The sequence below is a fragment of the Protomyctophum bolini genome (assembly GCF_963924005.1).
Source record: "Protomyctophum bolini genome assembly, chromosome: 6".
Classification (NCBI taxonomy): domain Eukaryota; kingdom Metazoa; phylum Chordata; class Actinopteri; order Myctophiformes; family Myctophidae; genus Protomyctophum; species Protomyctophum bolini.
In genome coordinates this window covers 45,993,465-46,017,521 of record NC_137867.1, presented here as the reverse complement: position 1 = coordinate 46,017,521, position 24,057 = coordinate 45,993,465, and the positions used below count along the sequence as shown (strand labels likewise).

Sequence of the window (24,057 nt, the reverse complement as noted above, 5' to 3'; positions counted from 1 at the left end):
GCGTTGGAGTTGGAGGTGGGCTGACGACGGGAGAGAACAGGCAGAGCTTCGGCGCTCCGGCGCAGACAACGAGCGGCCTCAGCAGCAAACCGGGGACTTTCCTTGTCAAGGCGGCCGCCATGTTGTTCCCGTTCAATGACCTCCGTTTCACGAAGAGGAGATCGGAGGTTTTTCTAAATGATATTCTATACCCAGATATGCAGATCATTGTCCTAGTGGACTGTCTGTCTTCCATATTATAATTCCTCACGTCTCCCTCCGTCTGCATGACCTCATGAAAGTAGACCGATTATACAGATTATTCAGCCAATCAGATCAGCGATTGGGCCGGAGTTGCCATGGTGATTAATATAGGCATGTCTGTCTGTCTGTGTCCCAAAAATGGAAATCTCTGTCTGTCTGCCTGGGTTGTGTTTACAGTATACGCCCATAAATGGAGTTTATGGGTGGATGTCTGTGTCCCCTTTATTACCATATGTGGGCCTGGCCCTGATGTCATCACTATGAGGTCATATAGCACCTGGAGATCCCTGATGTCATCAATATGAGGTCATAGTACTGACTTCAGTCATTTGCACAGTCTTCAGGGATCTGCATTCATGTGGACGGACGTCCATTGTAAATGGAAGTAAACGTAAATGGGCCAAGTTAGTTGCTCAGCATTCATTCATTTCACATTTACATAACGTTGTAAATGTAAAATGAGTCAACGCATGGAGCCAGCTGCACACGGGGGCCATTTCTCCCCTACAGCGCTATACGAGAAACGGACAGAGAACATGGGATTGGGCCAAAATAACAACGAATAATGCGACAGGAACCGTTACGTCTATTGACGTCCTCAGAGAACAAACACGTCAACCAATCAGGCTGCTTGCTGCTGTTTAGAATCTGTAGCCATGGAAGTGTCCATTTTGAGATCCTTTGCTGTCCCTGAAGTATCCATAATATATACTGTATCCTCGTTAAACCGATCTGATCTTCCTCTTCTCAAAGAACAGGACGTGCTTGTTCACAATGGGATCGTGTTTACGCAACACCAGTTTTTCCGTGAGGCGATTCCTCTTGGTGTTGAAGACGTAGCCGGTCCCGGCGGCGCTCATCATCTGCACCAGCAACGTCTTGGACTTCGCCTTCGCCAAATTTACAGCAGTTAGAAACATCTTTGTTTACAGTACTTCAATAACTCCTCGACGCTCAGCTTGAGAACAGATAATACAAGTTCTCCACTATATCTTTAAGGTCACACTGACAATTCTCTGTCTGTGTCCATTGTATGCCTATATGGAGATCTCTTTATGTCTGTCTGTCTGCTCTGCCTGTGCCGTGTCAGCCGTGCCCAAATATAGAGTCCAGGCTATGAAGTTATGTCATCAGGTTACTCCATATATGGAGATTTGCTCAGCTCTCTTGTCGTCACTGCATGCGGTACAACGACTGCAATATCGCCCGTTGCGACTTCTTGCCGTATAATTAAGTATGTCGGAGCTCTGAAAACAAGTGTGCAGATGTTCCAGTGTTGTTTTCGTCGACTAAACCTAAGACGAAAAATGTTCGTCAACTACCTTTTTTCACTGGCAAAAACTAAATGGAAACTAAGCTATGGTGACTAAAACTATAAGACTAAATATATTGACAAACAAAAACTATACTAAAATGTTAGGAAGGGACTATAGTGGACAAGAGATCCAGTATAAGTCATTTTACACTTGGTTGCATGCTGAAAATAGCCGATCTACAAGCTCACAACGCGCCGCAGCGCATCGACAATTTTCTGAAAAAAACCCATGTTTCTATGTCAGCGGTTCTCAATATTTCATGTCAAGGACCCCAACAATTATATGCAATTAGCCGCTGAGCCCCATCTGAAAATATGTTGTTCCAGGAACATCTTAGAAGCAAAACATTTGAGTTAAAAAACACTCTGAGAGAATATATATTCAAAGATTTGCGCCACATTTTCACAATCTTTCAAAAAAAATTAAAGTAGAATTAAAAAGCTAAAGTATAACATAATGCTTATTTGTTTAAAACACCAAAAGGGGTTCCCACCCAGAATAGGTTTTTACTGTAACTCTTTGAGTGTAAATACATTCGTTTTTTTTGTTGGGTGCAACTAATTCCTTTTTGCGTGACACTGCGGTGACACCGCGACAACCGCATTCAAGATTTGTCCGATTAACGTGCAACGCATTATGCAACGTCTCCCTTTACGAATGCAGCAACGCTGTGTATAGACAAAATCCACTCGCACATTCATATATTAAGATATTCAGCTTTGCCAAACACTAAGATATATTTATTTGTAATATTCATATCACATTATAATTTTACTTCATACATTTACGTTTTTTATAAAAATAAATCTCAATAGAAAACAAATATCCCTTTTGGGACATTTGTGACAGAAATGTATAACAAAGGCAAACTAAAAGAAACAAAACAATTATATATATATATAAAAAACTAATCCCAACTGCAGCTAAAGCATGTTTTGATGTTAAGAACCATGATCGATGCAACGGAGTACTGTCAATTAGATTGTGTGTGCGTACACAATACATCTACTGTATGCAGACGTGTATCAGGGCTCTATGGGACGGCAGTGGCTCAATCTGCGTGCACAATATGCTGTAAAGCACTATATAAATGCACAATTTATGTCATCCGTCTTCCTTCCCATGCAGTGCTCCACACACCACCTCTATATTTCCAACAGGCCGTTTAGACGGGGACTGCCCATAGATCCAAAGTCCCGTTTGTCCGCGAACATGCATTAAGGTTGGCGAACATTTGTGGGTCCGTGTGGACCCTGGCACAAAAACGCTTGAGAACCCCTGGCCTATACTGTATGTTCACTACATAGTGAAGTATATATACTGTATATATAGGGCTCAGGGGGATTGAGAAAAATGTCGTCCCCTCTACACTTTGTTTTAGCCCATTTTGGGCGGAGCCGGGAACCCCTTTTGGTGTTTTAAGGATTATGCTATACTTTAGCTATTGAAAAATAGCAGATCTACAAGCTCGGTGCCGCGCTACGAGCTTGTAGGTCTGCTATTTTTGAAAAATCGTGAAAATGTGCCTCAAATCTTTGAATATATATTCTTTCAGTTTTTAACTCAAATCTTTGCATCTAGGGATATTTTCATTTGGGGGTCGGTGGCCAAATACATAATTCTAGGGGTCCTTGACATGAAATATTGAGCACCACCGATACAGAAACATAGGTATTTCAGAAAACTATTAGGATTTAGAAGACATTTTGTTTAGAATCGGCCTCAGGACAGGTCTAACTAACCCCGCGGTCCCGAACCTTCCGCCAACACAGATCTGCTCCTGCGAGGGAGGCGTCTTGACTTTCTCCCCGCCGACGTGTGGCTCCTCCTGGGAGGAATTGTCGTATAAGGTCAGGACTTGGGGATTTTTCGGGGTGACAGCCGGCTGCTGAAACAATATAGTTTTGATGGACAGTTTTCCCCCGCTGATCCCCAACAGCTGCCCCACGCAGGAGAAGCTGAACGAACCTCCACCGCTTGCTTTGAATGCCATACCCTGCTCTCCCTCCGTGAACAAGAGGATTCATAGTGAACCCGTTAAAACCTGGAAAGGCATCTGTGTGTCACCTTATAGCTTTTAACCACTTTAACCATTTTTTTAACTTAAAGCTATTGAAAAATAGCAGATCTACAAGCTCATAGCGCGGCACAGAGTGCTGCTATACGAGCTTGTAGATCTGCAATTTTTGAAAGATCGTGAAAACGTGTGCAAATCTTTCAATATATATTCTTTCACAGCAAACGTGCTTAACTTCTGGGGGGGGGGGGGGGGGGGGGTCACTGGAACAACACATTTTCAAATGGGGGTCGACAGGCCAATTACGTATAATCTTTGACATGAAATGCTCCGATATAGAAACGGGTTTTTCTGAAAACTCATGATTTAGAAGATATGTAGAATCTCGTCTCATGGACTCAATGGGACTCCAACATTACACCTATAGCTACATGTTTAAGCATTTATTTCATATTTACATGCTCTAGTATGTGAAGAGACTGCCTGTGCAATTCATTTTCATGACTGTCTCTGTATCAAAAGGACAGATCAGAAAGTAAGCCTCTCTTTGCAGGGTGCTAGGATTGAGCAGGTTAAATAAGTTAAACTGTTAGGGTGTCACTATTGACGAAACACTGCAGTCACGGTCCACTCGGATCAATGATACAGTGGTGAGGATGAGTAATGGCATCTATGTCATTAGAAGGAGTGCTCATACTGCTAACTAATACAACAATCAGCCTGACTAGTCATACAATCTCTAGTCCTGTCAAATCTGTCCTGTTATCTGGTCTATAGTGCATCAAAGCAAGGACTTAGTAAACTTCAGCTTGCTCAGAACAAGGCGGCAAGACCAGCACTTCATTGCTCTGTCAGGAGTCAGGACTAGTGTGGATGCTATATGCATGCCATGGTTGTCATGGATGAGGGTGAATGAAAGACTGGCATACCATACAGCCGTATTCAGTTTTTTAAAGAATGTGCATTCCTCACAGAAACCCTTCAGTTTGTTTCTACAGCTATTACCTGCAAATGAAAGACATTCTTATAATACTAGACGTGCACTAAATGGTCACTTTACTTTTCCTCTGCCCAAAACCAATGCACTTAAGAAAACAGTCATGTACAGAGCTGTTGCATATACTGGCGTGTGCTCCCCCCACATTTGACTCTAACAAGAAATAGGCCTATATTTAGTTTGAAGAGGAAACTTAAGGCAGCAATAGTCAGAAAGATAGGTTGTTATTTTTTGGTATTTTGGGACAGACAAATCAGTTTTTTCTTTTAATTTGACTGTTAATATGAATTTTGTTCTCTAGGTCTGTGTGTTTGTTCACCAACATCAGTCTCCACTGCAGTGTAGACTAATGGGGATCCTTAACACTTTAACTGCTACAGGTTCTAGCGGACCATGGCTTACTGGTGCTGAAGGCTTAACATGGGCTTTTTGAACTTTTTGGGGGGCCCACAGCGAGGGGCCTCTTATAGCGAGAATCACAATCGCATAAATAAAAAGAAAGCCCAACTTGTCCACTTCAATTTAAAAAAAAATTTATGATTCTACCATCTTCCATTCTGGAGATATTGACCTTTTTCTAACACCTGCTTTTGCCTGCACGCTGCTTGTGAAAAAAAACAACAGAGATATGGAGGCCTGAAGTTGACAGACATTTCAGTTCAGTTTTTTTAGTTCAAAAGACCGATATAAAATTGAGCACAAATAATATCCTATACAAACCATATACCGAATGAAAGCCCTGAATGTCTACTTTTAGGAGGAAAACAGTACACATTGTACACATATACAGTTTGTCACTAATTGGCTATTGAATGCAGCTTGCGCCCACCAGAGAACTTTAGAGAAGGCATGGACCCGAAGAACTATTATTCACAAAATAAGGCCTATAGCGACATGTACATACTATATACCGTATGAAACAGTAGACTCTCTGCTTTCATAAGAAAAATACCACCCAGAAAAATCACACCCCTGTGAAGTGAGCAGTGCAATTGCACTGCTCACTTCACAGGGGTGTGATTTTTATTATTATTACAGTATTAGTATTTTTCTTATGAAAGCAGAGAGTCGACTGTTTCATACGGTATATAGTATGTACATGTCGCTATAGGCCTTATTTTGTGAATAATAGTTATTCAGGCCCATGCCATCTCTAAAGTTCTCTGAAAAAGATAATTTTAGAGAGCATGGACCTAACAACTAAATATTCACAAAATAAGGCCTATAGCGACATGTACATACTATATACCGTATGAAACAGAATACTCTCTGCTTTCATAAGAAAAATACTAATACTGTAATAATAATAGAAATCACACCCCAGTGAAGTGAGCAGTGCAATGTTGCACTGCTCACTTCACAACATTGCACTGCTCACTTCACAGGGGTGTGATTTTTATTATTACGAGTAAGACGCGCGAACGCGGAAGGCGAACGCAGATCGTAAATTGCAATAACAATTAGAATAAATTACAGACATGATCTGCAGGGTGTCATAGTTAGTGCTTGGACCACGCCAGCTCCATATATGGTCACAAAAGACGCCATCACACTCATGTCACCATGACTCAGCCATAACCATATAAGGAGTCCCCAAAGCAGGACCACGCCATCACACTCATGTCACCATGACTCACAAATCACTCAGCTCCATATATGGGCACAAAAGGGCCAGGTCCACATATACAGTAAGCGGGACAGACAGACACACACACACACACACACACACACACACACACACAGACAGACAGACAGACGTGATCTGCTAGGTCTCATAGTAAGTGCTCATTGCATTCGCAATTACAGTATTAGTTTTTTTCTTATGAAAGCAGAGAGTCTTGATGCACATTATCTGATCATAAAACGGACTTGGAAACTTTCTTCAATCGTAGCCCCATATGTGCCCTCTCCCTACGCTCATTGAACTCATTCTGTGATTCGAGCTACAAACAATCGCAGTAACGGGGGGGGGGCAACTAGGCTTTGAGGAAATGATCTTGCATAATCAACATTATTGTCGATTGTCGTGTGCCGCTCCAAACATGTCCAGACATACCACTAACCTCATCGATCCAGTCTCGCGTATCTATAAGGTGAGACGCGAGACTGGATCGGATTGTGTCTGGACATGTTTGGGAAAAAAAACAACAAGAAAAACAACGAGATGGATGCGGCAGCAGCAGAAGCAGCACGTCAACGTATTTGGAAGAAAAAAAACGAGAAAGCACCACCTGTCGTTGCAAGACAAACACCCGTATGTTGCTGATAGACAGATAATAATCGATCCGATTTTGTCCTGCCGTTCATTTTATCACATTAGGTGCAGGGCAGGCTGCTCGACGGTGAGTTTATAATAGCCTGTTGTAACGAGAAAGGGGGATGGATTGGATGGTTGGATGCGAGCAGCGCAGCAGCAGTACGGCTTGCGATCAGCGACCAACGTATCATGGCGGGCCCTCGATAATGATGTGCAATCTGTCCATGACTAACTCCACATGTGTCTGGCAAACGTTACGTTATGAAATCAAATGCCGATCGTTGCAGGTTTATATACGGGCAGAGAGCAAATCGCGTTGTATCTTGTTCCGAGAATGAGAGTGCAAGCCTTGCAGTTGAAAGCAGTGGGGACTCGGGAGTGGGGGGGGAACTGCCAATGCGATCCAAGAGGAAGAGACCCCCCCCCCCACCATTCTCCCTCGGGAGAAACCATGTAGAAACAGGAGGGGAGGGGGAATCGAGTGTATTCACACAAACAAGAGCATTGTCCCATCCATTTTAGATCCCCTGACATCTGCGTTGGTCTATGCCGGACGGCCGTCTCCAATACGTCGTACGTCCTCGCATAGACCAACCAATAGGCGGTGCCAGACGCTTCTCAGACCAACACCTCTTTTCAGCAGGGGGGGGTTTTAACTCTTTTTAGAGCCGATCGGTGTTACATTATGAGTTGTCCGGGCGCAAATATAGTTGAACTATAGTAATCAATAAAAAAACGTTTTTTGGACCATAAAACGTATAAAAACGTTATGCGCTTCTTAGGGGTGGCTATAATAAAACGTTTAAAAACGCTTTCAGCATTCTATGAGTTAATAACCTAATCTAAACAATGCTGTGCAACTGTCTGTTTTAGTAAGTCTAGAGGTAAGGGTCTACTGTAAGTAGTCACATCTGCAAAGGCAAAGGCCTGGTCACAACTTAAGGCAGAGAGAAAAGCCTGGTCACAACCTAAGACAGAGAGAAAAGCCTGGTCACAACCTAAGGCAGAGAGAAAAGCCTGGTCACAACCTAAGACAGAGAGAAAAGCCTGGTCACAACCTAAGGCAGAGAGAAGAGCCCGGTCACATCCTAAGGCAGAGAGAAAAGCCTGGTCACATCCTAAGGCAGAGAGAAAAGCCTGGTCACATCCTAAGGCAGAGAGAAAAGCCTGGTCACATCCTAAGGCAGAGAGAAAAGCCTGGTCACAACCTAAGGCAGAGAGAAAAGCCTGGTCACAACCTAAGACAGAGAGAAAAGCCTGGTCACAACCTAAGACAGAGAGAAAAGCCTGGTCACAACTTAAGGCAGAGAGAAAAGCCTGGTCACAACCTAAGACAGAGAGAAAAGCCTGGTCACAACTTAAGGCAGAGAGAAAAGCCTGGTCACAACTTAAGGCAGAGAGAAAAGCCTGGGTCACAACCTAAGGCAGAGAGAAAAGCCTGGTCACAACCTAAGGCAGAGAGAAAAGCCTGGTCACAACCTAAGCCAGAGAGAAAAGCCTGGTCACAACTTAAGGCAGAGAGAAAAGCCTGGTCACAACCTAAGGCAGAGAGAAGAGCCCGGTCACAACCTAAGACAGAGAGAAAAGCCTGGTCACAACTTAAGGCAGAGAGAAAAGCCTGGTCACAACCTAAGGCAGAGAGAAGAGCCCGGTCACAACCTAAGAAAGAGAGAAAAGCCTGGTCACAACCTAAGGCAGAGAGAAAAGCCTGGTCACAACCTAAGACAGAGAGAAAAGCCTGGTCACAACCTAAGGCAGAGAGAAAAGCCTGGTCACAACCTAAGGCAGAGAGAAAAGCCTGGTCACAACCTAAGGCAGAGAGAAAAGCCTGGTCACAACCTAAGACAGAGAGAAAAGGCTGGTCACAACCTAAGCCAGAGAGAAAAGCCTGGTCACAACCTAAGGCAGAGAGAAAAGCCCGGTCACAACCTAAGGCAGAGAGAAAAGCCTGGTCACAACCTAAGGCAGAGAGAAAAGCCTGGTCACAACCTAAGGCAGAGAGAAAAGCCTGGTCACAACCTAAGCCAGAGAGAAAAGCCTGGTCACAACCTAAGGCAGAGAGAAAAGCCTGGTCACAACCTAAGCCAGAGAGAAAAGCCTGGTCACAACCTAAGGCAGAGAGAAAAGCCTGGTCACAACCTAAGCCAGAGAGAAAAGCCTGGTCACAACCTAAGGCAGAGAGAAAAGCCTGGTCACAACCTAAGGCAGAGAGAAAAGCCTGGTCACAACCTAAGGCAGAGAGAAAAGCCTGGTCACAACTTAAGGCAAAGAGAAAAGCCTGGTCACAACCTAAGGCAGAGAGAAAAGCCTGGTCACAACCTAAGACAGAGAGAAAAGCCTGGTCACAACCTAAGGCAGAGATAAAAGCCTGGTCACAACTTAAGGCAGAGAGAAAAGCCTGGTCACAACCTAAGGCAGAGATAAAAGCCTGGTCACAACTTAAGGCAGAGATAAAAGCCTGGTCACAACCTAAGGCAGAGAGAAAAGCCTGGTCACAACCTAAGCCAGAGAGAAAAGCCTGGTCACAACTTAAGGCAGAGAGAAAAGCCTGGTCACAACCTAAGACAGAGAGAAAAGCCTGGTCACAACCTAAGGCAGAGAGAAAAGCCTGGTCACAACTTAAGGCAAAGAGAAAAGCCTGGTCACAACCTAAGGCAGAGAGAAAAGCCTGGTCACAACCTAAGGCAGAGAGAAAAGCCTGGTCACAACTTAAGGCAAAGAGAAAAGCCTGGTCACAACCTAAGGCAGAGAGAAAAGCCTGGTCACAACCTAAGACAGAGAGAAAAGCCTGGTCACAACCTAAGGCAGAGAGAAAAGCCTGGTCACAACCTAAGACAGAGAGAAAAGCCTGGTCACAACCTAAGGCAGAGAGTGTATGCCTGTATTCGTCAGATGTACAGTATTTTCCCTGGATACAATATTCTACCAATCACAACACTTGTTTCATACAAGGAGAATGTAAACAGATTTGTAAAGCGTCAACATTATTTCCTTGAGCGGTACTTCCGCCCCCTTTGAGAAATCCTGTTGTATGTGATATAGTTATTTTGATAAAATGAGTGATAAATGATAGTAAGCATTGAGTGTTTGTTCAGTAATGGTTTCTTTAGTAAACAGAAAAGTCACTTTAAACACAATATATTTGCACTTTTATATGGATCGCACTGATCAAGTTAGATAAGTACTTTTTTGAGTCTCCATGGTCTGGAAAAGCATGAACTATGGTCACATTTATAATGTTTCTGAATGAAAATGTAATTAAACTCACCCCGTCTGTACTCTCATATTATGTACAGTATATGTAGCCTACATCTGTGTCTTTTTCTTTCTTTCTTTTTCTATGTTTGGGTCTCGATTCTGGAAAAGATAAACACAAAATATATAGAAATATTGAATGTTGAACATTTTCAACTTCCATCTGAAAGCCCCTTTTGGGGTTTATTCTTCAGCACACAGCTTGTCAAACCACGTAACTGGAATGCTTGTGACGATTACAAAGAGTCCACGTATCAGTCCGATCTCTCAGATAAATCCCGTATCCTGTCCATAGATGCGCGTCTCCGTACCGGTTGTTCCCCATGGAGGAGCTACACGTCTGTGACTCGGAGAGTTGCTTCCCTTCGTACAACACTCTCACAGAAGATCACTTTCAGCATAAGACTGCATGGGGTCCCAGAGATTAAAAGAACAAGAAAATAAAAACCGGGTCCATGGCCTAACAACGCATATCAAACCTCCATATCATTAAGGCTGAGAGTAACTGCTCTTTCCATATCATTAAGGTTGAGAGTAACTGCTCTATCCATATCATTAAGGCTGAGAGTAACTGCTCTATCCATATCATTAAGGCTGAGAGTAACTGCTCTATCCAAATCGATATTTGGGCCAATACTTGAACTCGGCACGCCGCGCCCCCGCGCCGCCCTGGATGCTGACCGCTGAGACGCCAGGTTTGGCCGGCGGGGTCGTTGGTTTCGGCGCCGGCTGCACCGGCGGGTTTTTCCGCCTGTCCCTGGTGGCGCCCCGGCTGTCCGCCACGGTGAAGCCGCGCTGCGGGCTCTGCTCACGCACGCCGCCCGCCCGGGGGAGGAAGTGCGTGGAGACGTGCTGGGACTTGACCCGCGGGCTGGAGCCCATCTTGGCCTTGCCGCGCTTGTTGAGCGCCACGAACCACTGGCGGCCCGTCCGGTGGTTCATGTGGCGCGCCGAGGCGTACGTGTTGTAGCTGTTCTCCTGGAAGCGCTCGCGGAACTTGCAGTCGTCCGTGAACCACTCCTGGACATAAACCAAAAAGGGGAGAAATGTCGTATGTTTAAAAAGATATATAACAAAACACTCGAACCCCAAGCATCTTCCGTCTCCCTGTTTAGTGTCACAGATCTTTATTTTTTATTTATTTTATACTTTTTATCCCATGAATTTTGTAACCCATTTTTTCACCCAGTGTCAATTATCTAATGTAATCCTGGGCGCTACACTTGGGGGGGGGGGGGGGGGGGGGGCGGACTGACCTCATGCTTCCTTACAGTACATGCATGTTGTTTCCCCAGCCGGACGTACTGTATAGCGCGTGGAGGGAACAGGATTTTTCAGTGTAGCATGTAACGTAAGCCTGTGCTTTGTCCTGTGGACCACAGGGTTAGATAATTACCTTCATGGCATAGAAACATAAATAAATGGCCTCTATGTTCTCCTCTGCACCGGCCGCATGAAGCACTGCATCATGGGGAGGGATCTGCACTGGTGACAGTGAGTTGCGTGTGAATCCAGTGCAATGGCACGGCTCTACAGTATGTGCACGCGCACGCACGCACGCACGCACGCACGCACAGTTTTGGAGCCAGAAGGGAGAAAATTGTGTGTGTGTGTCACACACACACACACACACACACACACACACACACACACACACAGACTTTTCTCCCTTCTGGCTCCAAAACTATGGAATGCACTTGAACTTCTCCTTGCAATCAGAACTGCAGACTCACTCCCAATCTTCCGCCGTAGTCTGAAAACCCACCTCTTCAGACTCCATCTTAGCCCTATAGCCTCTACGACCTTATACAGGCGTATGCATAGGCCCAGCTCATGTAACTTGGATAGCATTTTATGTAGACATAGCACTCTATAGTGTATCTATGCATAGCTTCATTCTATAGATATGCCACTGTTAGGTTCTTAGCTTATTCATGAGGACTATAGTTTTATGTATTTGATGTAATTACCATGTTTTTGTTCTTGCTTACTGTAAATCGCTCTGGATTACGTTAACTGTTAAGAGTGTCTGCTAAATGCCTAACCTGTAAATTGTAAGATGTTTGGTCTCCTGGCCTCACTCCAACTTAACCTGAGGCCACTTCTACAAAGATCACAAAAGATACTTTGTAGATGTATTTGTTAAACTGTACCGTTTAGATTCTTGGTTTAATGATCCTAGATTACTGAGGCAATATACGGAGTCTCTCTTCATCTGATGTTACATGCGTTTACATTTACCTTGCTTACTGTAAATCTTACGTTCATACCGTGCTTACAGTAAATCACTCTAGATTACATCTGCCAAATGCCTGAGTTATAAATTGTATTTAGAGTGGGATGGCCTCTTGTCTGAGCGGTAGGTATAGAACGCTGGGTCTGTTGCGAGGGAGACCTGGCTTCCGAATACCAGGTATAGGACAGAAAGGTTTACGGAGCCCAGCTTTAAGAGCGTTCTACTTTCGGGTCCATATTCCAAGGTCTCGTAAACGTCGGCCGTACCGTTCCGTAACCATGTCGGGCTGCTGCACCGATGCAGCATACAGTACATAATATACAGTACATATACAGTACTGTCATGCGCCGCGCAAAACCCATAACTCAATGTCATCCTTTGAGATTCAGATATTTGTTGAATGTTCCCTGTTGTTTAGCTGCTAAAAATACTCCTGGTGGGAAACTATAATGTGTGTGTGTGTAGCGTGGGATATCTGCCTGTTCCCGGCCATAAGACCTTATTGCTGTTGTTGCTGTCAGGAAGAATACTCTTATCTCCATATTTCATCTTTTTGAGTTAGTTTTTTTTCACCCCCGTAAATGAACGCCGTACTTTTTCATACCACAGCGTATCGAAAGTCTTTTTTTATTTGTTTAATCGATTCAGTACGGGAACCTCTTTTGGTGTTTCTAGCATTATGTTAATGCTTTAGCTATTGAAAAATAGCAGATCTACAAGCTCACGACCTTATAGGTCTGCTATTTCTGAACAATCGCGAAAATGTGTCGCAAATCTTTGAATGTATATTCAAAGATTTGAGTGAACGTTGAGTATACTGTATATATATACGCTTTTAACCCAAATCTTTGCTTCTGGGGGGGGGGGTCCATGGAACAGCATATTTTCAGATGGGGGTCGGCGGCCAATTACATTTAACATTTTTGGGGGTCGATAGAACGACTGAAATAGAAACATAGGGTTTTTCAGAAAACTGTCGGGATTCAGAAGGCATTCATAGAATCTTTTCTCAGGCCTAAATGGGTTTAATCCTTTACAGTTTTGGAACATATGAGGTTTTCCACCCCGACCATAGAGACGTTGTATAAACCTTTTCTCTTGCCGCTCTGGGAAAACAAAGCGGTTCTGCTTTGCTGACGAGTGCAGCATAGCAGAAAATGATGCCATTAAGTTCCGGTAAACAACGTGTCAGTCACAAGTCAAGGCGCCGCGGCGGGAGAGGAAGAGTGCAAAGCGTTGAAGTTATTCCTAAATCCCACCGCGTGTGTTTTTTGGCCTTTTTGGCTGTTGTTTTGGGCCTTTTGGCTGTTTTGACAAGTGATTAGAAATAAAAAGCAGCAGTGGTGGAAGCAGTACTCAGAAGCAAAAGTATCAATGACGTATAGTAATGTAGAAAGTCTCTGGTATACAAGCTAAAGTCCTGCATTCAAAACGTTACTTGAGTAACGAGTACACACGTTTTGTAATTAAATTATACGTTCAATATCAAATGTAAAAGTATATATATGCATTATGCGATTGTGTGATGCTTTGGAATATTTTTTAACACTACGACAAGCGATTACTTTTCACCACTGGGTCCTCGGTGTCTGTGACATGGCGGCTACGGGTTGGTGTGCAATGTTTTAGTACAGCATTTGACCAAGCTTCTGATACGCACGCACGCACGCACGCACGCACACACGCACGCACGCACACACGCACGCACAAAATGAGCCATTTCCCTTATGTTAACTCTAATCCTGACCCTTGACACCGAGCTCAAACCGTAAAGCAGTTAGGTGAGGAAGCAGCGCTATAGGTTTTTATTGTTATTTTTTATTAATCTCTCCTAAGCCCTGTGAGAGATTCTTGTATAAACAAAGGCATGTGCACTATAAAGTGCAGACGTGCAGGGCTTCCTGCTGCGTTTGGGCAGAGTTCGACGCGAACAAAGTGGATTCCACACATTCTGCGTGGGCGGAATCACATCTGTTGAACCACCTGCCACCTCCGCCGGATTGGTCACACTCTTTAAAACCCAACGTTCCCATGATCCTCAGGGTTAAGCCCCAAAGCAACGAAATAGCGGGGAAATTGCAGATCTACAAGCTCAGAAGGCCTCGCAAACGTATAGTGAGCGGCACGCGACGCCTTGTGACTTAAAATTGAATCGTTCTCAAACCTAAAGAAAATGTAATATGGGGGCACGGTGGCACAGTCGGTAGTGCTGCTGCCTCACAGCTAGAAGGTCCTGGGTTCGATTCCCACTGGGGACGCTGTGGGCGCTGGGGGCGTGTTCCCTCCTCTGCGTCCATACCCGAGGCGGGGTTGGCGAAAGGGCCCCTCTGTGTGGAGTTTGCATGTTCTCCCCGTGTCCCCTCGGGTAGGTACCCTCACATGTTCTCCCCGTGTCTTCTAGGGTAGGTACCCTCACAAAAAACATGCAGTAATCTTGGTCACTAAACTACCTCCCCCTGGCCAGCCTGATGGAGGGGAAAGGAACTGGTCGGAAAAACGTGTTCCTTCCACGCGCTACGTCCGGCCGGGGAAACTCTCCCCCGTCAGGTGAAAAGAAGCAGCTTGGACTCCTCATGCATAGGAGGAAGCATGAGGTCTGTCTGCTGCCCCCCCTAGGTTGGCAGAGTAGTGTAGCGGCAAGTGTAGCGCCCAGGATTACATTCGATAATTGACACTGGGTGAAAAATGGGTTGCAAAATCGTGGGATAAAAATTCTTGTGAAAATAAATAAATAAAATAAAATAATCGATCTGCAAGCTCTACAATACAATACAATACAATACAATACAATGCAATACAATACAATAGTCGATCTACAAGCTCACAACGTGTCACAGTGCGAAACGTTGTGACCTTGTAGATCGGCTATTTTCAGAGGGCAACCAAGTGTTACGATGAGAATGAACAAAACGCAGGTGAACAACTCGTTTCGCCCTGCAGAGGCCTTGATTCATCAGGTTCTTCATCAGGTATTAATTAATTAATCAGGTTCGTCATCAGGTATTCATTCCGCTTTGATAGTTTTAGTCGACAACATGAACACTGTCAGTCGGCCTCCGGAAACAGTCTGCCCCTCAATGCGAGTGCCGGGTGTCGCCTGCGGATGACGAGAAATGACAGCACGCGGAAGACATCGATATCATACAGAACCCACAGACAATAACTGGTCAGTCGCAAGCTGTGACAGCACAGCGTGAGCAAAATGACAAACGTTTGATATTTCTTACAGATGTCCCGATACTGTATCGGTATATCGGAAAAGTATCGGATCGGCCCTTATTTGGTCATATATCGGGTCTTATTGGTATCGGCGAATATGCCAGTCTAACCACTGATCCGACACAGGGGTAAGGGGTTGACACTATGGCAGGTAAATAAAATGTTGGGACATGTGGAGTTTGCCTTCTAGTTGCCCAAAGGGCATATTTGAGTGAGGGGCCTGCTATAAACACAACATGAGATTTACAGCTAGATATCTATAAACACTGTTCCCGGTCGGTGGACTAAAAACAGGTCGTTGTTGGTCTTCATGGTCAGAAACCTCCATATTTCATCTGTTTTTGGTATTGTATTGTATATGCCCCGTTTGTTTACTTTGCTTTGAGTAAAAGCTAAATAAATAATGATTAATAACATATCTCCAAGCTCACAATGTGTCAAGATGCGACGTCTATTTATGCTATTTTGGAACATTTTTTGGAGCACTTTTGCCTTGCCTACCCAAGATACTGTTTCCAGGTTGGAAATGGCCTGTCCGCGCTTTTTATTTTATTGTATTTTTTTTTTTTAAACATTGAACCAATGAAATGTAAGTCTAAATAATAATGTCAAGAAAAAACAAAACAAAACCATATACCTGTATTTACATAATTATGCACATTTCCAGTGTTCATCTCCATTGTCTTTGGGCCTCCCAGCATTCTCTCCTGGCGTCTCATTTTGTTTGAACACCACTCCCCCCATACCCTCCCCCCCCCCACCAGCCCACTCCCCCGCAGCAATTCACTCGCTGTTTGTTCAATAAATCCAAGTGACGCCCCCCCCACACCCCCCTCAACAGATTAAGTTTGCAATGGGCTTGCTGGGGTAGGTCACGGTCGTAATGTGCATCTGTCTCCTCGCCCCATTATTTGGGGCAATAAATTGCCACTGTGAAAACATCTAAATATTAAATATGACAGACGGCGCAAGGAGATGAAGACAGCGTGTCACCGGACACTCGGCCGTGCCGTGAGGCCCCCCCACCCCCCCCACCTCCCCCGGGGGGCTTGTCTGCAGGGCGACCGCGGCACTGGCTTGTTATTTTTCTGACCCCTGTCCCCGTCGCCCCACGTCCCCCTCGTCCCCCCCGTCCCCCCACGAGCCTGTGCTGTTGCAACCGTAGACGGCTCGCCGAGGTCAATCCCACCTAATTCTGCGCCGATGGAAGCGCCACAGCTGGCCTAATTGCCGCCCATGTCCGCCGTTCAGTTCTGACTGCATGGCACCGACTCGTCCTCGCATTCTGACTGCAAGGCACTCGTCCTCGCATTCTGGCCTTGTTTTTTTCACATTCCCAGCTCCAACCAGAGCCCCAACAATGGTGTCAGATTATTGTTTTCTTTTTTGGGGGGAGGGGGGGGGGGGGGAGAGAGAGAGCTTGTAGATCTGTTATTTTTAGGGGAGGGGGGGGGGTGAGTGTTTACATCGGCTGCATAATACCGAAGCAATAGCTGATATAATGCTGTGTCGTCCCTGCGTATACCATGAGAAGACACACTCATGGATAGTTCTGCTCTGTTCTGTTCTGCTCTGTTCTGTTCTGCTCTGTTCTGTTCTGCTCTGTTCTGTGGGCATCAACATTATCTTTGTCTCTCTCTCTCTCTCTCTCTCTCTCTCTCTCTCTCTCTCTCTCTCTCTGACTCAGGGGAGATCGAGGCCCGCGGAGTCTGCGGAGCTAGACACAACAGATGAACCGACGTCATTGTTTTGGCCTTTGAGCTGACACAGGCTGTGGTTTCTGACAGTACGGCAGAGTAGAGGCTGTCTGTGTATCGCTTTCACTTTTTGAGGGGCGCTATATAGCCGCTCCTATGTACAGCTTTTGTCCCCACACGTCTCATATATTTGACATTGACAATGAAAGGAGGAATTAGGTCAATTTTTTTTATTTTTTAGATCTGATGTTTCCAAGATTTTGGAGAAACTTTGGAAATGTTTCAAAAATTGCCAAACATTTAGACTTTCTTCTTATTATTGTCAAGCATTTTTGACATGTGGCCTGTTGTGAGCTGTGTTTTTCTGTCTTTACCCTCGTCGCAGAGTTTTTTTCCACACTACTTTGATTTAGTCTTTTGAATAACACACCCCTATTTAGTCTTCTTAGTCAACTTAGTCTTTAGTCTTAGCCTTAGTCAACAAAATTAACACTGCATCGTCGCAATAAATGCCACGCACGTCTCTGATCCATATTTTGAAACTTGTTTCAGAACGTTATGAACTATGAAATTTAATTGCATTGAGCTTTCAGATTGGCTATTTTCCACCGAAACAGGGCTTACCACCACATAGCGCCTTTATCCAATGCGCTTTACATAGATTGTGCATTACGTTCACCCATTCACACACACATTCATACACCGATGTAGGCCGAAACCATGCAAGGCACCAAGCAGCACATCATTAGCATTTAGGGGTTCAGAGTCTTGCTCAAGGACACTTTGACACTAACTCTGGGGGAGCCCACAGGGTTCGAACTGGCAACCTTGCGGTTCCCATCCGGCCACTCTACCGCTGAGCCACCGCCGCAGCTCACTCACAAGAAACTCACTCACAGTGGGGAGCCGTGCTACCAAGGTCAAGGTCAAGATCAACAGGAACATCTGGTAAAAGTGTATTAACCCAGCCCAGTGGTCTGTGTATGCCAGCCCAGCCCAGCCCAGCCCAGACAGACTAGAGTCTAATCTGCTCTTCCATTAACACCTGCTAATAGAGAACCACTTCTATCTACACGCCTGCCAAGGTCCCCCACAGATGACTTTGCAATGGCTGGCTGGCTGACTAGCTAACTGGCTGACTGGCTGGCTGGCTGGCTGACTGGCTGACTTACTGGCTGGCTGGCTGGCTGGCTGGCTGACTGACTGGCAGGCCAGCCGGCCTGTTTACTACAGCCAGGCTGCTGGGTGAGGCGGGCATATTTGAGCTCATCCCATGTAATCACTTTAACCCTGGCATGCCTATAGTATTTTGGGCATGTCATTATTGACATCTTTCCAAACCGTTCCAGAATATCTTTCTAATATTTTCTAATAACGTGTATAGAAATGTGCCCGATGAGTAAATAAATAGTCAAGGGAGGAACACTCACAGTGGCGTGGAGCCTGCCTCTCTTGTTCATGGCCAGGAATCTGTTGCTGTGAACGCCTCTGACTCCGATGACTCCCTGGGACACGGCGAACAGCTCCAGGACACCTGCATGGGGCAGGAAAGCATTAGATTAACCCTCTGACTCAGATGACTCCCTGGGACACGGCGAACAGCTCCAGGACACCTGCATGGGGCAGGAAAGCATTCGATTAACCCGATGACTCCGATGACTCCCTGGGACACGGCGAACAGCTCCAGGACACCTGCATGGGGCAGGAAAGCATTAGATTAACCCTCTGACTCCGATGAATCCCTGGGACACGGCGAACAGCTCCAGGACACCTGCATGGGGCAGGAAAGCATTAGATTAACCCTCTGACTCCGGTGACTCTCTGGGACACGGCGAACAGCTCCAGGACACCTGCATGGGGCAGGAAAGCATTCACCCATTTAGACCTGAGGACCATTCTACAAATGTCTTCTAAATCCTGACAGTTTTCTGATAAACCCTATGTTTCTAATGTCAGTGGTTCTGGCAGCCGACCCCCATCTGAAAACATGTTGTTCCAGAGGGACCTTCCAGCAAAGATTTGAGTTAAAAAGGTTTGCTCTGAAAGAATATATATTCACAGATTTGCGCCACATTTTCATTATTTAAAAAAAATTGCAGATCTACAAGCTCGTAGAGCGGCACTATGAGCTTGTAGATCTGCTATTTTTCAATAGCTTTTTAATTTATTGATTGAAATATTTATTAACAGTTTGCAGAATTACAGTACATTTCAAGCACAGCTCAATACAAAGACTGTTAACTGTGAGTGGACGACTTGTTTACAAGTTGTTCAATTCATCAAAACATTTAGAGACGTACAATTAGACACTTCTATATAGCCAAAGAACAGAACAGGAATTCATCATAAAGGAGAAACATAAAGTAAAACATAATGCTTAAAACACCAAAAGGGGTTCCTTCCCGAAATGGGAAACAGAGAACGTATTTTTTTTATCAGCTCTGATCAATGCGAGCCCCGAGTACTAGTAGCGATTGGCTGGCCTCTGCCCTCTAGTCTAAGCCAATGAGAGACTAGCCCTATACGGACCCGTAACCACTGAGCTATACTGTATATACAGTAGTAGCGTGCCCTAAGAGGGAATTTCATAGAACACACACACACACACACACACACGACAGACCGATCCAAAACATCCTCGTTCCTGTTCCACTGCACCTGTCACACTTCCACAAATAGTGTACCTGCTAACATCCTCTAAGCCACACAAACGAGAGGCACGTCAACCAGGTGGCCCGCCGGCAGGCCGGCCCGCCACAGGCCGGCCCGCCACACCGCTACACTCTATTTACAGTGCTGTAGAAAGAAACCAAGTAATGTGTCGTCACTCGTTTATGTCATATTGTCTCTTTATTGTTCATGGCGTTTAATGTTTGTGTTTGCACTGTTTGTTTTACATCACCATTACATCACCTAATCAACATCAGTTAGAATTTAATATAGCGCACCTCACTTCACACGGGTGTGATTTTCATACCTCTCAAACTTAAATGAAAAGCTGCGAGTGTATGACGTTTAAAACCGTCTTTTATGGATCGTGAATATCCAGTTTCTTTATTTGTCTTTTCTTTAAAAAAGAAATGCAGTTTATCCCAGTTTTTAACTGGTATCATGAACTAGCCTCTTCAATAAAGGCTTTTAAACTTTCTTTTTCCTTATAGTTGCAAGTTTTCAGTCCCTCCAAAGACCACCTTCTTATCACTTGTTTTGTTTTCAACTTCAAAACAAACGCAAACTAAGTTGATTCGGACAATAATAGAGAGCGTCACCAAACTAAGTTTCTACTGTTTTTTATATCTTGTTTTTTTACTTTCTGTTTAATACAAGATATACAAAAATGTACGAAGTTTGGACAGACAGACAGACAGAACTCACTCAGATGGTTGGGTTCACAGACAGACAGAACTCACTCAGATGGTTGGGTTCACAGACAGACAGAACTCACTCAGATGGTTGGGTTCACAGACAGACAGAACTCACTCAGATGGTTGGGTTCACAGACAGACAGAACTCACTCAGATGGTTGGGTTCACAGACAGACAGAACATTATGAAAGACACTTCCCACCCCGCTCACTCACTGTTTGAACTGTTGCCATCAGGCAGACGGCACAGAGTGATCAAGTCCAAGACCAACAGATTCAGTAACAGCTTCTATCCCACAGCGGTATAGTTGCACTCAATGCTGCTAGAAAATGATCTGTCGCTGCGACACATTTTAGTTTTTCTCTGCTATCAATATATCAATATATCAGTACAATAAGGGTTTGTTCTGCGATAACAGCTGAAATGACATGTTTGTGCATTAGTGCTGCTGGGGTTGTGCAATAACAATAAGTCATGTGTGTTTTGTTTTAGCTTGTACAGTATGTTGTTTTTGTGATATAATGCACTGATTGGTTGGCACTTTTAATTCCGTTGTACACGTTGCAATGACAAATAAAGATCTATCTCACTCAGATGGTTGGGTTCACAGACAGACAGACAGAACTCACTCAGAGGTTTGGGTTCACAGACAGACAGACAGGGTGAACTCACTCAGAGGTTTGGGTTCACAGACAGACAGACAGGGTGAACTCACTCAGAGGGTTGGGTTCACAGACAGACAGACAGACAGACAGAGTGAACTCACTCAGATGGTTGGGTTCACAGACAGACACAGACAGAACTCAGATGGTTGGGTTCACAGACAGACAGACAGACACACAGACAGACAGACAGACAGACAGACAGACAGACAGACAGACAGACAGACAGACAGACAGACAGACAGACAGACAGACAGACAGACAGACAGACAGACAGACAGACAGACGGACGGACGGACAGACAGACAGACGGACAGACAGACAGACGGACAGACAGACAGGGTGAACTCACTCAGAGGGTTGGGTTCACAGACAGACAGACAGAGTGAACTCACTCAGAGGGTTGGGTTCATGGCTGCCGTTGACTCTCCCGTCGGTGTGTATCTGGAGGTGGAAGCCGATCCCCACCCTGCAGTACAGCCTGCACGCCCTGCGGCCGGAGCGGATCCCCTGGACGCCACGCCACGCCACGTATACGGGGGGAAAGTAACTATGAGTACATTTACTCATGAAGATCAGCTGATCCCCACCACACCACCCCACGTACGGGGGAAAGGAACTATGAGTACATTTACTCATGAAGATCAGCTGATCCCCGCCACACCACCCCACGTACGGGGGAAAGTAACTATGAGTACATGTACTCATGAAGATCAGCTGGTCCCCACCACACCACCCCACGTACGGGGGAAAGTAACTATGAGTACATGTACTCATGAAGATCAGCTGGTCCCCACCACACCACCCCACGTACGGGGGAAAGTAACTATGAGTACATTTACTCATGAAGATCAGCTGATCCACGCAACGCCACCCCACACAACGCTACACCAAAGGGAAAAGGAACTATAGTAGATTTACTCAAGTCATGCTGTAGGCGGGCTACAGTAATCAAAATGCTGACTGTGCTTGACACTTTAATCTACTGTATCTAACCCTATCCTGGAGGCAGAGGGTTGTTGTTTTTTACTTTTAGTATACTATACTTTTTACTTATAGGCCTACAAGTATTTGACATGCTTACTAATTACTGCAGATAATTACAAAATCATGATAATTGCAGATCAGACATTTTTTTAATGTTTGAGAATTTTGAAATAGGCCTATATATATATATATATATATATATATATATATATATATATATATATATATAGCCTACTGGTATTTTTGCGCAAATCAAAAATAAATCAATGGTACAATTCTGCATTGCTTTTTCTATACTTTCAGCCTATACTGTAGCCTAATTGTTTTATTTTTTTTACAATATTTTGTAGGTCTACTCGAATTAAAAGAAAAGCTAGCCTACAAAACAGGCCCTTTTTTACTTGTAACAAATTTGTATAGGCTTGCCTTACACTACTATTGATTGGTTTATTGATTGATTGATTGAAGTATTCATTAACTGTTGGCAGAATTACAGTAGGCCAACATTTCAAGAACAACAACAATACAAAAACTGTCAATTCATCATAACAATACTATTTCTATGGCCTTGATATACTTTTATGCTAACATGTCAATATCTAATCCCTCCACTTCTCCCAGCAGTATAGGTAGTCTGTCTGTCTGTCACCTGCTCTTCGTCCCCCGCAGCCTCCCGGCTCTCGGCCACCCTGCGCCGGCCCACCGCTGCTCCTCCGACGGCGTAGATCACCCAGTGAGCGACGACGGTGACGATATACCAATAAGGAGGAACATTCATTCTTCCGCAGACGGGACTCCGGGAGAATTCGCTCCTATTCCTATACTTTTTAGTTTAGGCCAATACTTCTCAGACTCCTTCTATAGCATGCTGTCGACTCGTCGGCTTCTGTGCGCAAGATAATAAACGCCACTGGTACGAACGGCGAACGCACGCAGTACGCACGCACACGCATGCGGTCCTCCGGTCCCATGCATGCAGACAGACGGCGCAGCAGCAACAGCAGCTTCGCTCCTGGGCATTATATTATTATATTATGGCTGGTTGGTTGGTTGGTTGGCTGCAGTTGGCTCGCTCGAGTCGAGAGAGAGAGAGAGAGAGAGAGAGAGAGAGAGAGAGAGAGAGAGAGAGAGAGAGTCGTCGCGTCGCTCCTGTCCTGCTATTTATAACAGCAATGATCTCACTGCTGCCTCCCTTGACTTGAAGCATGGCCGGGACTCTAAGGATCCAACCAAAGGTTTCTTTCTGATGATTGAACAATCAAACGACAATCGTGGTTTCTTTCTTTAATATCGATCCGATCGAGAGACGAGCGCAGAACGGACTACTAACTATAGTCCCGGAGAGAGGAGACGAGAGCGCACGTTGGTTTACCCGGCGACTCTTCCGTGCCAGAAACGCGCGGCATTTTACGCACGCCGTGGCATCGTTTAAACAGAGCACAGGGTCCGGACTCCGGGCGGACTCTGATCATTCAGAAGTGAGAAGGATAGAGAGGAGAGTCCAGTGACTTTACTTTCCGTCTACGGTCTAGTCTACACCAAAGAGATGATTTGGTCCAAATAGGTCTGTAGGTAGCCTATAGCCGAGACAAGTCTAGGCTCGGGCCGGCGCTATAAAGCACTGAATTAGTCTTTGACTATATAGAAAAGTGTCTATTTGTACCTCTCTAAATGTTTTGATGAATTGAACAAGGTGAACAAGCATTACAAGCATTAAAGCATTACACGTGTAAACATGTGTAATGCTTAACTGCATGGGTCGTCCACTCACAGTTAACAGTCTTTGTATTGAGTTTGTGCTTGAAA

The 24,057-nt window shown here is 44.9% G+C and overlaps 2 protein-coding genes across 2 annotated transcripts; both read right to left on the bottom strand.

Moving 5' to 3' along the window:
- Positions 1–965: 965 nt before the first annotated feature.
- Positions 966–1,163, bottom strand: mrpl33 (mitochondrial ribosomal protein L33; the record flags this gene model as incomplete). The annotated part of the gene is made up of 1 exon (XM_080766107.1): positions 966–1,163. The coding sequence occupies one exon, from the start codon at positions 1,161–1,163 to the stop codon at positions 966–968; it is 198 nt and encodes a 65-aa protein (XP_080622233.1).
- An 8,886-nt stretch (positions 1,164–10,049) lies between these two features.
- On the bottom strand, positions 10,050–23,222 carry fgf5 (fibroblast growth factor 5). Its single transcript, XM_080765331.1, has 4 exons — positions 22,901–23,222; positions 21,660–21,774; positions 18,668–18,771; positions 10,050–11,105 (listed from the first exon to the last, which is right to left on the bottom strand). The coding sequence occupies exons 1-4, from the start codon at positions 23,027–23,029 to the stop codon at positions 10,695–10,697; spliced, it is 759 nt and encodes a 252-aa protein (XP_080621457.1). The 5' UTR covers positions 23,030–23,222; the 3' UTR covers positions 10,050–10,694.
- Positions 23,223–24,057: the final 835 nt, after the last annotated feature.